The sequence below is a fragment of the Dendropsophus ebraccatus genome, chromosome 4 (assembly GCF_027789765.1).
Source record: "Dendropsophus ebraccatus isolate aDenEbr1 chromosome 4, aDenEbr1.pat, whole genome shotgun sequence".
Classification (NCBI taxonomy): Eukaryota; Metazoa; Chordata; class Amphibia; order Anura; family Hylidae; genus Dendropsophus; species Dendropsophus ebraccatus.
Window position 1 is genome coordinate 141,661,999 of NC_091457.1, and position 15,041 is coordinate 141,677,039.

The following is a 15,041-nucleotide window of genomic DNA, read 5'->3' on the forward strand; positions in this document are numbered from 1 at the left end:
ATAAAGTCCCTTAAAGGGAACATGTTATTAAGTCTGAGAACCATTATTATACATGATGTATAGATTGTCCATGTATGATATAATAAATAAATATGTGTATGATTAACAATAAGTTTGGTATTGTTGTGTGCTATATGACCTGAAAAGAGTCATATGGGCGTGGCCATGATGTGTAAGAGTCTGGCAGTCCTCTCTGTACACGTCATGTTCCTGTGCTACCTCACTACAACCCAGCTCAAAATGTTGCACATGTTCTATTCTGGCCAAGGTTGAAAGGTGAAGCCCCCAATGGACCCCTGATCTAGAGTGGGCACTTTCTTAAAGGGGTTATCCAGCGTTACAAAAACATGTCCACTTTCTTCCAGAGACAGCACCGCTCTTGTCTCCAGTTTGGGTGGGGTTTCCACACCTGAACTGGAGAAATAAGTCGTGTTTTCTCTGGAAGCAAGTGGCCGTGTTTTTGTAGCGCTGGACAACCCCTTTAATTTCAGCAGAGACAAAATCACTCACTGCATTACTGACTGTGCACGTGACAAGATGTCCTGTGCCAGCATAGTGTTAAGCCCATCTTTTCCCTCCCTGGGCCCCCTACTAAACTCACAGTGAGGCCAGACACGCTCCCCTAACCCCATAAGCCTGAAATTTCATGCCACAGGATTCTACTTCACCAAAAACACCACATTGGTGCCATAATACATTATATGGTAAAGGTTAAGGTGCCATTCAAAAGTACAACTTGTCCTGCAAAAAACAAGCCCCCATAGGAGTAAAAACTAAATTGGTTGCAAAATGAAAGGGGTAAACCCCTTATCACATATTGACATTACTGTACAATAGGCCTTCGATGATAGATGAATCATGATCAGGAAGTGAGAATCACAGAGCTGTGCAGGAGGACAGTGACATTAGTTTATGTATAGAGCAGTGTGAGTGCAGGCACATTATAGCAGCAATGTGTATAGCTGAGTGTAAGTGCAGGCACATTATAGAAGCAGTGTGAATGGCAGAGTGTGAGTGCAGGCACATTAAAGCAGGAATGGAGAAGGTGGAAAACACAAGGACTGACAGAGACTGCAGGGAGCGTGAAGGAATGAGCAGGGCAGTTGTGAGCACAGTATAGCAGCAGTCTTTTTCCAGGAAGAGAGTGGTTACAGCTATGGAGAGACTACCTCCACAGTCCTGTCCCCTGATACAGGCCCCAGCCTTAAGTGGATCTGCTATGATTTGGAAGGTGAGGGAGACTTCCTGGGTCAGAGTACAGGGCTGTAGACCCCGCTATGCAGATGACGCCATCCCCCACTCGCCCTCCCACCCAGTACAGGGAGCTCTTAAACCAAAGCAATGCTCTTAAACCAAGTCAAAATTTTGAAAAACTGTGAGCTCTTCTTGCAAAACACTCTTAATCCAAGTTACTCTTAAACCAAAGCACCACTATCTATATAATAAAAATCAAAGTCTGTCTGTCTGTCTGTCCCAAATAGACTTCCAAACGCCTGAACCGTTTGACCCCAAATTTGGCACACAGATACATTGGGTGCCCGGGAAGGTTTTAGCGAAGGTCCCGTCCCCGCCAGATGTACAGGAGAGGAGAGGGAGGGGGAAGAGCGGCGCCCCATAGAGATGAATGGGAAAATCTCACTGCAAACACAGGTGATATAATTAGCTGCAGCAGACACGGCAGTAGGAGCCTTAGCAACCAATAGGATTACTGCTTTCATTTTCACAGGGAGCAATGGTTGCTAGGGAAGCTGCCTCACAACATCCACAGTAATAACTGGTAGACCCCCTACTCCATCTATACAGTACATGTATACAGGACCCCCTACTCCATCTATACAGTACATGTATATACAGGGCCCCCTACTCCATCTATACAGTACATGTATATACAGGGCCCCCTACTCCATCTATACAGTACATGTATATACAGGACCCCCTACTCCATCTATACAGTACATGTATATACAGGGCCCCCTACTCCATCTATACAGTACATGTATATACAGGACCCCCTACTCCATCTATACAGTACATGTATATACAGGACCCCCTACTCCATCTATACAGTACATGTATATACAGGGCCCCCTACTCCATCTATACAGTACATGTATATACAGGGCCCCCTACTCCATCTATACAGTACATGTATATACAGGACCTCCTACTCCATCTATACAGTACATGTATATACAGGACCCCCTACTCCATCTATACAGTACATGTATATACAGAACCCCCTACTCCATCTATACAGTACATGTATATACAGGACCCCCTACTCCATCTATACAGTACATGTATATACAGGACCTCCTACTCCAACTATACATTACATGTATACAGGACCCCCTACTCCATCTATACAGTACATGTATATACAGGGCACTACAGGTATACCAAACTGTGACTGGGTAACACTGCCACACCAGACCTGACCAATACCACCATACTGTGACTGGATAACACTGCCATACCAGACCTAATCAATACTGCCATATACTGTGACTGGATAACACTGCCATACCACACCTGACCAATACCGCCATACTGTGACTGGATAACACCGCTATACCAGACCTGACCAATACCGCCATACTGTGACGGGATAACACCACCACACCAGACCTGACCAATATCACCATACTGTGACTGGATAACACTGCCATACCAGACCTAATCAATACTGCCATATACTGTGACTGGATAACACTGCCATACCACACCTGACCAATACCACCATACTGTGACTGGATAACACCGCTATACCAGACCTGACCAATACCGCCATACTGTGACAGGATAACACCACCACACCAGACCTGACCAATATCACCATACTGTGACTGGATAACACTGCCATACCAGACCTAATCAATACTGCCATATACTGTGACTGGATAACACTGCCATACCACACCTGACCAATACCGCCATACTGTGACTGGATAACACCGCTATACCAGACCTGACCAATACCGCCATACTGTGACGGGATAACACCACCACACCAGACCTGACCAATATTACCATACTGTGACTGGATAACACTGCCATACCAGACCTAATCAATACTGCCATATACTGTGACTGGATAACACTGCCATACCACACCTGACCAATACCGCTATACTGTGACTGGATAACACTGCCATACCAGACCTGACGAATACCACCAAACTGTGACTGGGTAAAACCGACACACCAGACCTGACCAATACCGCCATACTGTGACTGAATAACACCATCATATCAGACCTGACCAATACCGCCATACTGTAACTGGATAACACCACTATACCAGACCTGACCAATACCACCATACTGTGACGGGATAACACTGCCATACCAGACCTGACCAATACCACCATACTATGACTGGAAAAAACTGCTATACCAGACCTGACCAATACCGCCATACTGTAACTGGATAACACTGTCATACCACACCTGACCAATACCGCCATACTGTGACTGGATAACACTGCCATACCAGACCTGACCAATACCGCCATACTGTGACTGGATAACACTGCCATACCACACCTGACCAATACCGCCATGCTGTGACTGGATAACACCACTACACCAGACCTGACCAATACCACCACACTGTGACTGGAGAACACCGCCACACCAGACCTGACCAATACACCATACTGTGACTGGATAACACTGCCATACCAGACATTACCAATACCGACACACTGTGACTGAATAACACTGCCATACCAGACCTGACCAATACCGCCATACTGTGACTGGATAACACCTCCATACCAGACATGACCAATACCGACAAACTGTGACTGAATAACACTGCCATACCAGACCTGACCAATACCGCTATACTGTGACTGGATAACACCGCTATACAAGACCTGACCAAAGATTTTCTGGCAAGTCTGAACGGGAGCGTACTGCCCCTCTGCAAGGTGCTACCCTACGCACCAGACCATGGGTGCCTAATGGTAAATACGACCCTGCAGGTATACAGGTATACAGGACCCCAAAACTATACACTACAAGTGCACAAGACCTCCACCAGCTATATACTACAGGTATACAGGACCCCAAAACTATAAACTACAGGTATTCAGGACCTCCACCAACTATATACTTTAGGTATACAGGACCTCCACCAACTATATACTACAGGTATACAGGACCCCAAACTATACACTACAGGTATACAGGACCCCAAAACTATACACTACAGGTATACAGGAACTCCACCAACTATATACTACAGGTATATAGGACCCCAAACTATACACTACAGGTATACAGGACCTCAAAACTTTACACTACAGGTATACAGGACCTACACCAACTCTATACTACAGGTATACAGCACCTTCACCAACTCTGTACTACAGGTATACAGGACCCCAAAGCTATATACTACAGGTATACAGGAACTCCACCAACTATATACTACAGTTATACAGGACCCTCAAACTATGCACTACAGGTATACAGGACCCCCGAGCTATATACTACAGGTATACAAGACCTCCACCAATTATACACTACAGGTATCCAGGACCCTTAAACTATAAACTACAGGTATACAAGACCTCCACCAACTATACATTACAGGTATACAGCACCAACTATATACTACAGGTATACAGGACCCCCGAACTATACAGTACAGGTATACAGGACCTTCACCAACTGTACACTGCAGGTATACAGGACCTCCCTCAACTATACACTACAGGTATACAGCCCCCCCCAACTACACACTACAGGTATACAGGACCCCCCCAACTATACACTATAGGTATACAGCCCCCCCAACTATGCACTACAGATATGCGAGACCCCTAAAAACTATACATTGTGGGTATACAGAACCCCTCCAACTATGCACTACAGGTATACACTAATTCCATTGATTAACTTAGATGAAACAATACCTTTAGCTTTGCCTCCTGGGCACCTTAGAACAAATCTAATTAACACACTGACGCTTTATACACGTGCAGCACCGGGTACATTTTCTAGTATATATATATATATATATATATATATATGTATATATATATATATATATATATAGCAAGTTTGAAATTTACATTCATAATTTTTTTTATCATTCTTTAAAACAAAGGTATACTTACCAGAAATCCAGGTCCAGTCTCCTGAAGGAAGCTTTTTAGTCTTGTGCTGGTTAAAAAAAGAGAGGCTAAACTCAGGAAGTCCCGGTCATCTGCACTCACAGAGAAGGCATCAATCATTTAACTGATGAACACATTGAGAGCGACACTCTGTACTGTCCAGGGACTTCATGTGTTTAGTCTCCTTCAGGAGACTGGACCTGAATACAAGTAAGTATAACATAAAAAATAAAATAATAATGAACGTAAATTGCAAACTTGCTTTCTATCACATCTACTGTTGATTTAGGCTTTGAAAGTTATAATGATAGGGACACTTTAAATCAATAAAGGTAAGATAATGTATTTATGTGCACAAGACTTAAAAGTATTTATGTGCACAAGACTTAAAAGTGAACAAGTAATGTTCTTGTGTACAAAAACACACGTTCCCACGCCTCCATTTTTTCACCCATATTTGAGGAGCTTGTTGCAGAAAGTACAGTACATTTCACCCCCCCACAACATCAAAGGGAGGTTGATCTGGGCTCTGACTGCTCCATCCTCCATTTTTTCCATTCATCCCTTTGTGGATTTACTGAAATACAGTATTTAGGGTCACTCTCAAAGTGCAACATCTACTGTTATATGAGCTTCAGTCTCCTGACAGATGGTCTCTCATTATCCTCAAGCACTCTCTGGTACAATGAAGAATTCATAGAGTAGTTTTGTACAACACCAACCTGAGCAGGAACACCGACATATCTGTCCTCATGTCTGTGCATTACCTGCATGTGTTCATTTGTTTTTACACCAAAATTATTCCCTGATGAACAATCTATGAGTTTAGTAGAGAAACATGTTGTAAGTTCATAATCTGTGCAATTCGGTTTTATACATTTTGGGGGGCACATGTGGGACCCTCTGTGTCTAACATTAATTTTGGGCTGATTTTCTGGATTTTTTTTTTTTTTTTACCTAGTGGCCAACAGGAGAAAATAGTCATCCAATGGGTCCCAGAGCTTGTATGTACTATGCTAATATTTTTTCTATTGTACTCTTTGGGTAATTTCTGAACCTCTGATACATGTTTGTTTGACTTTCATATTGATTTTTAAAAAGTTTTAATAATATAGATTTCTCAATGGTGGCAAATCTAGCTGTACGTCACTTGAAGAAGTAATTGGGCATTAGAGATCACTCCAGTCATTCAGTGATTGGCTGCAGTGGGTTAGGATTGTCACCAGTAAAGCAGGGGGAGTGTATCATTAGGGCGAGTAAACAGAGAGACTGGGTTTGACTGGGGCATCGGTGCTGGACTTGGAGGGGTATACTCACATTTTTTGTGTACTTTCTGAAGAATTTTAAAAGCTTGCCTGCTATTGTTATATTAACCCTTCAGAGTAGTGACAATATGATTTTAGTGCACTCAGTGCTGTTATTGAGCTGTTGGTTACTAGAAGGCCGGCTCACTCATACTCTGGTCAGTGTTCTTTGCCAAAACCAGGAGTGGGCCCAAAACCCAGTAAAAAGGTGCAGATATTTGTATGGGGTGTTTTCTAATCCATGAAAACCTATTTAACCCCTTAAGGATGGAGCCACTTTTAGTTTTTGTGTTTTCGTTTTTTCCTCCTTGTGTTTAAAAGGCCTTAGCAGTTGCATTTTTCCACCTAGAAACCCACATGAGCCCTTATTTTTTGCGTCACTAATTGTACTTTGCAATTACAGGCTGAATTTTTGCATGAAGTACAGTGCGAAACCAGGAAAAAATTCAAAGTGTGGTAAAAATTTAACAAAAAAACGCATTTCTTTTATTGGGGGGGTATTTGTTTGTACGCCATTCGTCCTGGGGTAAAACTGTCTTGTTATGCATGTTCCTCAAGTCGTTATGATTAAAACGATATATAACATGTATAACTTTTATTGTATCTGATGGCCTGTAAAAAATTTAAACCATTGTTAACAAACATACGTTCCTTAAAATCGCTCTATTCCCAGGCTTATAACGCTTTTATCCTTTGGTCTATGGGGCTGTGTCAGGTGTCATTTTTTGCACCATGATGTTTACTTTCTATCGTTACCTTGATTGCGCATATACGACTTTTTGGTCGCTTTTTATTAAATTTTTTCTGGATTTGATGTGACTAAAAATGCGCAATTTTTGCGCTTACGCCATTTACTGTGCGAGATCGGGAATGTGATTAATAGTTCGGGCAATTACGCACACGGCGATACCAAACATGTTTATTTATTTACTTTTATTAAAAACATGGGAAAAGGGGGGTGATTCTGACTTTTATTAGGGGAGGGTTTTTTTTTTATTAATAATAATAAAAATTATTTTTTTTTTTTTTACACTTATACTAGAAGCCCCCCTGGGGGACTTCTACTATATACACACTGATCTCTCATTGATATCTTTGCTGTATAGTTATACAGCAAAGATCAATGAGATCGGCACTCGGATGCTTTCGGCTGCTGTACCCGAAAGCATCCGAGTGCCAAGCCGGGATCAGCGCCATTTTGGCGGTGACCCCGGCCGGCACCAGTCACGGAGATCACTCCTCCGGGACAACGTCCTGGAGGAGCGATCTCCGCCACTAGACACCAGAGAAGTGCTGCGTCCGGTAATCGGATGCAGCTGTCATCTTTGACAGCTGCATCTGATTACTGTATTAGCGGGCACGGCGATCGGACCACGCCCGCTAATACCCGCGGTCCCGGGCTACAAGCGGCACCCGGCACGCCATGCGTCCTTAAGAGGTTAAAGAGTCACTGTCGGTTTTTTATCTTTTTTTCTTCCACAAATCAATAGTCTAGGTGATTTTAAGAAACTTTGTCATTGGGTTTATTAGGCAAATATGCCATTATCTGTATTCAAGAAGCCTTTCCTCAGGTCCCCCCCTCTGCTCTCATACTCACTGCTCATTATCAGGAAATCTAGACTCTTTTACATCAGTCGAGCCCTGTGTAACCTATGGAGAGGGGATGGGGGAGGAGGGAGATTAGTCGGCAGCAGAGAACAAAGGATTACACAGCGGGACCTGTGTGAAAGTCGGTATTCAGAGGTCAGAGAGGACAGTGCTGACTTCAGAGGAGATAGCCCGGTGATGTAGCTGTAAATTAACTCTTTTTTTGTCCTGTTTTGGTGCCTCATCTCCCTCCACCCCTCCCCTGTCCATAGAAAACCATGAAGACAGGGGGAGAGCTTCAAACTGCTTTTTCATTATAAAAATGCATTTTTCGGCTAATAAACCCAATTACAAAGTTTCTTAATATCGCCTGTACTATTGATTTCTGCAAAAAAAATTTTAAGGACAGTGACACTTTAAAAGCTGTTGGTGCAATTGGTTCCAAGTATTGTTTGTTGCAGACACAAATAGGAGGATGTGAATGATAAGAAAGGAACACTCGTGTATAGATTACCGTTCTATTTTATTACATTAGTCACCGCTATACGGGTTTATAACAAATTCAAAGCAAATTCTTCAAAACATTTTAGTGCACGTTGAAAAAAAGAGCAGTAATAATCCAGTTCTAGAGTATGTGGTGCCATTCACACACAGACATAAATGACAGACTAGCTGTAGTTCAAGTATAAGGTGACATCCCCTACACTAGCACTTATGGATTAGTATGAGGAGTGCAGACCTTTGGCAGTAGCTGTATTCCTGGAAAATACACTCAGATGCATAGTGTTATCTGTGTAGACTGTTCTGCAATGGCTTGTAACATGGGGATCAGTGACAGACTACAGGCTGCTGTGAATAGCAGCTTGTAGTCTGATGTATAATGCAACCTCAGGGAGGATTTGTATTCTGGCTAAATCAGATGGTTGTAAAAATTCTGACCCACGAATAGCATAGAATTGGGACTGTAATACCGAAAGTAAAATGTCTCTGCTTTATGACAATCTGGACTGTGCCTTTTCTGAATACTCTCTATGCAATTCCTTGAGTAATACTATCTTTGTAAATAGCAATATAACGTGTCTTTGTCAATTTAACAAACTTTTGAGGTCACATGGATCATATTTTTTTCTTGGTCAGGGTGGGGTCTGGGTGTTCAGACTCCCACTGAGAGAAGCATTTGGCTTCACTCTTCGACTCACTAATGGTTCATTTACACAGAAAGATTATCTGCCAAAATTTGAAGCCAAAGCCAGAAATGGATTTCAAAAGAGGAGAAATCTCAGGCTTTCCTTTATGACCTGATTTATAGTCTGTTTCTGGCTTTGGCTTCAGATCTTTGGTTAGATAATCTTTCAGTGTAAATGGACCCTTAGGGCCCTATTCCACGGGACGATTATCGTTCGCATAAATGTTAACGATAAATGATCCAAACGACCGCTATTACGAAAGACCTGAAATCGTTCACCCATGTACATGGAAAGATAATCGTTACTTATGATCATTCTTGCAGTCGTCTTGTCGTCGCAATTGTGTTCGTCACTACTGCGAACGACCGGACGACGTCTTATTCAATGCGAACGATTTGCAAACGAGCAACGATAAAAATAGGTTCAGGTCTTATTAAACGATCAACGATTTCTCGTTAACTGCTATTCAAACAAACGATTATCGTTTAGATTCGAACAATTTAACGATAATCGTCCGGTGGAATAGGGCCCTTAGACTTCGACTCACCAATATGTACAGGGGAGTAAAGCACTCTGAACATCCAGACCCTGATTGAGTAAAACTTTTATTTTTATATGTGACAAATTTTTTTAAAGGGACAGTGACGCTTTCAGCAATTTGCATATTGTTTTGTGTTCATAAAATACATTTCTGTATTATTAACCAGAATCTCAATACGAAGCCACAACCAGTGACCATTGCGTCTACAGCCTGACATTGTGTCCACGCTGTCTTTAATTCTTTTTCATCTTCTCTCCCTTGTTCTGTTGGCTGTGCTACTCTACAATATTTACTAAACCTGCAGACTTGTTGGACTGATTCAAGTCATTCACCCAAATCAATGGGATGCATGAAATATGGATCATCATACATTTGCCAAATCCATCATGGAAGCTGATGGAGGGGGCACATTGCCGACTGCTTCATCCTCTTCATCATTAGTGCCAGAGGTCGAATTCCCATTTATCAGACATTGAAGGATATCCGACTGCTATCCAGTCAGTGTCTCTGGTGTGAGATACCTCTTTTTTTGTGCTATCTTACAAGGTAACCAGATATTATAGGTATCTGCAACCATCCAAAAACCAAGAAAAGTCGTCCATCACTAAAGTTATAAAAAATACATAGAAACAAAGGCTATAAAGCCCAAATGTCAGTGACTAGGGGGTGTAGCAGCAATATAACCTGGAGGACAGAGACCTCGGACATGTCTATGCTAAAGGCCCATTACTATACTGATATGTGAACTGTAATGTTCCTTCCTGTAAGACTCTTGGATTTTGGGCAGAATATAATAGAAGTATATAAGTTGTAGGTGAACACACTGAATAACTGCACGGAATAGCAGAAATGTTAGACAAGGCCTGTACGGGGTGTGAGGCTTCTTCCATGTTCTCAATGATCTCACAGCAAATTATATTCTTCATTATCACAATTTCACTGCAGATACCTGAAAAACATAAGCTCCATAGTCACACATAAGGTTGCAGGTTATTGCTGGAAACAATGTATTCTGCAGAGGGGATACCAGGACATAGCTGACACTTTAAAGGGCTCATCCAAAGATTAAAAACTTGCCTCCTATCCAGATTGTGAGAACATGGATCCTTTGTCACTCCCCAATGTGAATGGAGTGGGGGTCAAGCATGGACCTTTAATAGCTATAGGACTGCTGAAGATAGCAAAGCTCTATATTAAGCTATCTCTATCAGTTCCAGAGTGGAGTAGTACTGTGCATGCTCAACTGATGCTCCATTTAAACAGGGGGTGCCAGTGCTCGTGATCACTTGGAGGGGCAGTGGTTGGACTCCCACTAATCAGGTAATTATCCCCTATCATGTGGCTGGGATTACTTTAATCTTGGGATGATACCCCCTTTAATCCTCACATACTTGTCAGCAGAATTAGGTCTATGTATCTATGACCACAGAGGCATACTACTTATATACACAGCTAAGAGCTATAGAAGGATACAGCCTAGTGGACTTTTACAGCTATAAGCCTCAATTTACAGAACTTACTGTAAGAACTCAGTCCTCAGGGCGCCAATAAAAGTTTTGCCAGTCTCTGTAGTTCCTCCCTCTGCTGGTAGATGTAGATCTGGGTGTCCCACAGCATGTTCACTAAGACAGCATCACTGACCTCATCCAGCATGACGTCTGTCTGGAGCTGTGGGCTCAGCCTACATTTAGGATAAAAATAAATAAATATATATATATATATATATATATATATATATATATATATATATAAATATATATATATATAAATATATATATATATAAATAAATATATATATATATATATATATATATATTTCAAAGCAGGATCATGTGGTGCCTAACAATGGTTTTAAGAAAGCATATCCAGCCTGGACAATATGTAGGACCAGAGGTAATATTACAGCCATCGAACATATAGCTTTTAACCTGAATTTTTCTTTAGTCCTTAAAGCGTTATCAGAAATGTGTTTTATGACAAATCAAATGACAAATGAGCCAATGGTGTTCATCATTGGAGAATTGAATGCATCATTACTCACAGATAAATGGAAGTTAGGCTAAGGCCTCGTTCACATGATCTGGGCCACGGTGACCGGAGGAGGATCGCAGCACAGATCGCCTAGTGGAAGTGAAGCCGCCCGGCAGCAGAGATGACAGGAGAGAATAATGTGCGCTCCTGTCATCGCATCTGACAACTACTCACATACTCCCCTGGTGCCGACCGGCTTACACGCATTCACCGGAAGTGGCACGAACTACGCTGGTTCGTGCTGGTGCCAGGAGAAGTAGGCAGCGTAGTCCACACCACGTGTGGTGAACAAGTAGCTGGCCGGCATGGGGGAGTAGGTGAGTAGTTGTCAGATGCGATGACAGGAGCGCACACTATGCCACTATGGTGGGAAGGGGGGGATCCATGCCACGATCCGCACTAGGACAGGTCCAAATTTTTTACGGTAGGGGTCGTGGCACGGATCGTGTGAATGGCTGCATCCACTTGAAATGTTTCTAAAATTGTACGATTAGACAATTTTACGGGAAGTTTGAATCCAGCCTAAAGCTACATGGAGCATGAAGATTGTAGCATTGCAACACCCTGTTTCAGGGATAATATGGTTGTGTCATGACCTAAAACCTAAAAGCCCTATTACACAAAACAATTATCAACCTTACCTGGCTCATTACATAGGACAGTATGGTTCGGGCAGCCTGTCATGCTGCTCCCTGCGCTGTCTGTGTGTAACAGCACAGACAGGAAGCAGGAGGGAACTAAGCGCTATTACCTATGATCAATTATCTATTACCGCAACAAAACAACTACCGCAGACAATCGCACCCTGATTCTAGATTGCAGATTACAAGTCCCATGTAAACTTGCACAACGTAAGGGAGGTATTAGGTTGCCTGAGCCCCTATCTAAATGAGTGCAGTTCTTATATTGGCACAGGTTTTCCACAGCTCTATTACACAGGGAGATGTGAAGCCAACAGCTGATGGCTCAGGATGGCCCAATAAGCTAACAAAGGAGCTTATTCATCAGTTTAACTGTAGTCCTAATATTGAGACCCATCTATAATTTAGATTTACTTTTTCTGCCAAATATCAACTCTAACACAGTTGTGCAACAAGCTGCAATTCTCGGACAGAGTGCTCAATGTATTTCTGATTTCATGATGACTTCTCTGAGACTCAACATTGCATAACCAAAATCGCTGTATAGCCCTAGTTTATAAAAAGTGCCAATCCTTTGCCCACCCTCGACAGCAAGCTCACCTGAAATATGGGACGTCTATCATTTCGCACCACGCCTGGGCCCTAGTGACAGCAGGTCCGTCAGAATCTGTGCACTGAGATGAAATAAGTCATAAGAGCGTGAACAAACATTGAATGTATACGATACTAGATTAAGGCTGGTCTATACATACACAGTCTATAACCATTTTGCCCAGTTCTCTTGCTCCAACCACAGTCTTCATCACCTCCCATGGGTTGGATGGTCTGAACACATCGACAGAGTTTACTTGTATTTGCGGAGGCTTCCCGGTTCCTAGTGACACCACCACACCTAGTTTCTTTACCTGCTCGGCTTTACCCTGTATAGAACATAAAAATACATTGTATAAATATTGATCAGTACCGATCTAGATCATCAAAATTCTGACATGTCATAAGTTTGTATTGATGGGGGTCTGAGTGCGGAGATCCCTACTGATCCTTTCTGGTAGACAATGTTCCTCACCTGGCGATTCATGCAGGTGTTGTATTCATGTATTTCAGTCATGGCGTCTAAAGTGGGATTATTCGATAGCAGCCCACCATCCAGGAAACGGCCCATGGGGCGAAAGTAGGAGGGAGCGGCACCGCTGGAGCGGGCAGCGCGCCATACCAGCTGCTCTGTGATCAGTGAGAAAATGACACAAGAAAAGGGGCAAGAGACAAACAAGAATACAATAAAATCATCAGCAGATTTCTAATTGAATTTTCCTCTATGGGAATTAAACAGCAGATAAATATAATGAGTCATCTGAATGGCCTAGAGCTACTGTGATACTACAGGTCACACGCTAGCAGTGATGCTACAGTACGGTCAGCGACTAGAGTGTGTCTGAGCGGGGTTAGATGGTACTACAGGCTGCAGACACTGCTCGTACCTTCACACCACAGCTCTGTACTTTCTGCCTCTTCACCTAGAAGTGGTAAGCAAAGAGTTACACATCATAAGGCTACAGCAACAGCTACAGGGACTACCAGTCTGTCGATGGAATATTTCAGATCATGCCTAGATAAAACATTTATACGCTTTCTCCTTTCAATCTGAACAAGATCCCTACTGATACACTGAGATCCCTACCAGGTCCTTGATCCCCTGGGTGAATGGAACCGTGGTCATATGCAATGTCACTCAATTCACTTGCTATGGGACTTACAGAGACAGCCAATCCATGTATCTCAGTCATTCCCATAGAGCAGGGATGGGAAACCTTCTGCCATCGAGCTACTGCAAAACTACAATTCCCATCATGCTTGGAAAGCTAAAGCTTCAATTGTCCAGGCATGATGGGAATTGTAGTTTTGTACCAGCTGGAGGGCCAATGGTTCCCCATCCCTGTCATAGAGAATGAGGCTACAGCATGCATGATAGACCCTGCTCCATTCAAAATCACTAGGGATCCCAGCGTCTGGACCCCATACATCATATACCATCACAAATCATGTGAGGGTATGTTTTACTCTTAGGGTAACCCCTTTAATGAACATGGAATAATGACTGACAATCCAGAAAAATAAGGTGAACTACATGGACTTGTACAACCTTCCAGATACTAACTACTGTCATGGTGGTATTCATTACTTACCTTCTGGTAGTGTTACTGGACGGAATGAAGCAAGCCTCTTAAATGTGGGTGGTCGGCCTGTATTGGGGGGATCGTAGTTTCGGAAGAGATGCAGTTCTGCAGGGTGCCTGTCTGACATTGTACCCGTCACCATTACTCTGGAAAGACAGAACAAAAATAACATTTGCATCTTTTATGTGTAATTCACCGTACAAACGGTTGACACTGTTAAAGGGGTTATCCAGTGCTACAAAAACATGGCCACTTTACCCCCTCTCTTGTCTCCAGATTGGGTGGGGTTTCAAACTCAGTTCCATTAAAGTAAATGGAGCTTCATTGCAAACCGCACCTGAACTGGAGAGGGGGGTAAATATGGCCATATTTTTGTTACGCTGGATAACCCCTTTAAATGCTGTTACACCAAGGAAACACATGGGGCCTTTCATTGATCAGTCTGTGCTT

The 15,041-nt window shown here is 42.7% G+C and overlaps 1 protein-coding gene across 3 annotated transcripts in view; it reads right to left on the minus strand.

Annotated features, from left to right (window-relative positions):
• Nucleotides 1-8,743: 8,743 nt before the first annotated feature.
• Nucleotides 8,744-15,041, minus strand: part of PLA2G6 (phospholipase A2 group VI) — a 34,360-nt gene continuing 28,062 nt past the window's right edge. For all 3 annotated transcript variants that reach the window (XM_069967234.1, XM_069967232.1, XM_069967233.1), the window contains 6 exons: nucleotides 14,601-14,737; nucleotides 13,484-13,638; nucleotides 13,170-13,337; nucleotides 13,018-13,091; nucleotides 11,266-11,426; nucleotides 8,744-10,694 (listed from right to left, as the gene is read on the minus strand). In XM_069967234.1, the coding sequence (XP_069823335.1) occupies nucleotides 11,282-11,426; nucleotides 13,018-13,091; nucleotides 13,170-13,337; nucleotides 13,484-13,638; nucleotides 14,601-14,737 (679 nt within the window). In that variant the 3' untranslated portion in view covers nucleotides 8,744-10,694; nucleotides 11,266-11,281. The remainder of the gene's footprint in view (nucleotides 10,695-11,265; nucleotides 11,427-13,017; nucleotides 13,092-13,169; nucleotides 13,338-13,483; nucleotides 13,639-14,600; nucleotides 14,738-15,041) is intronic.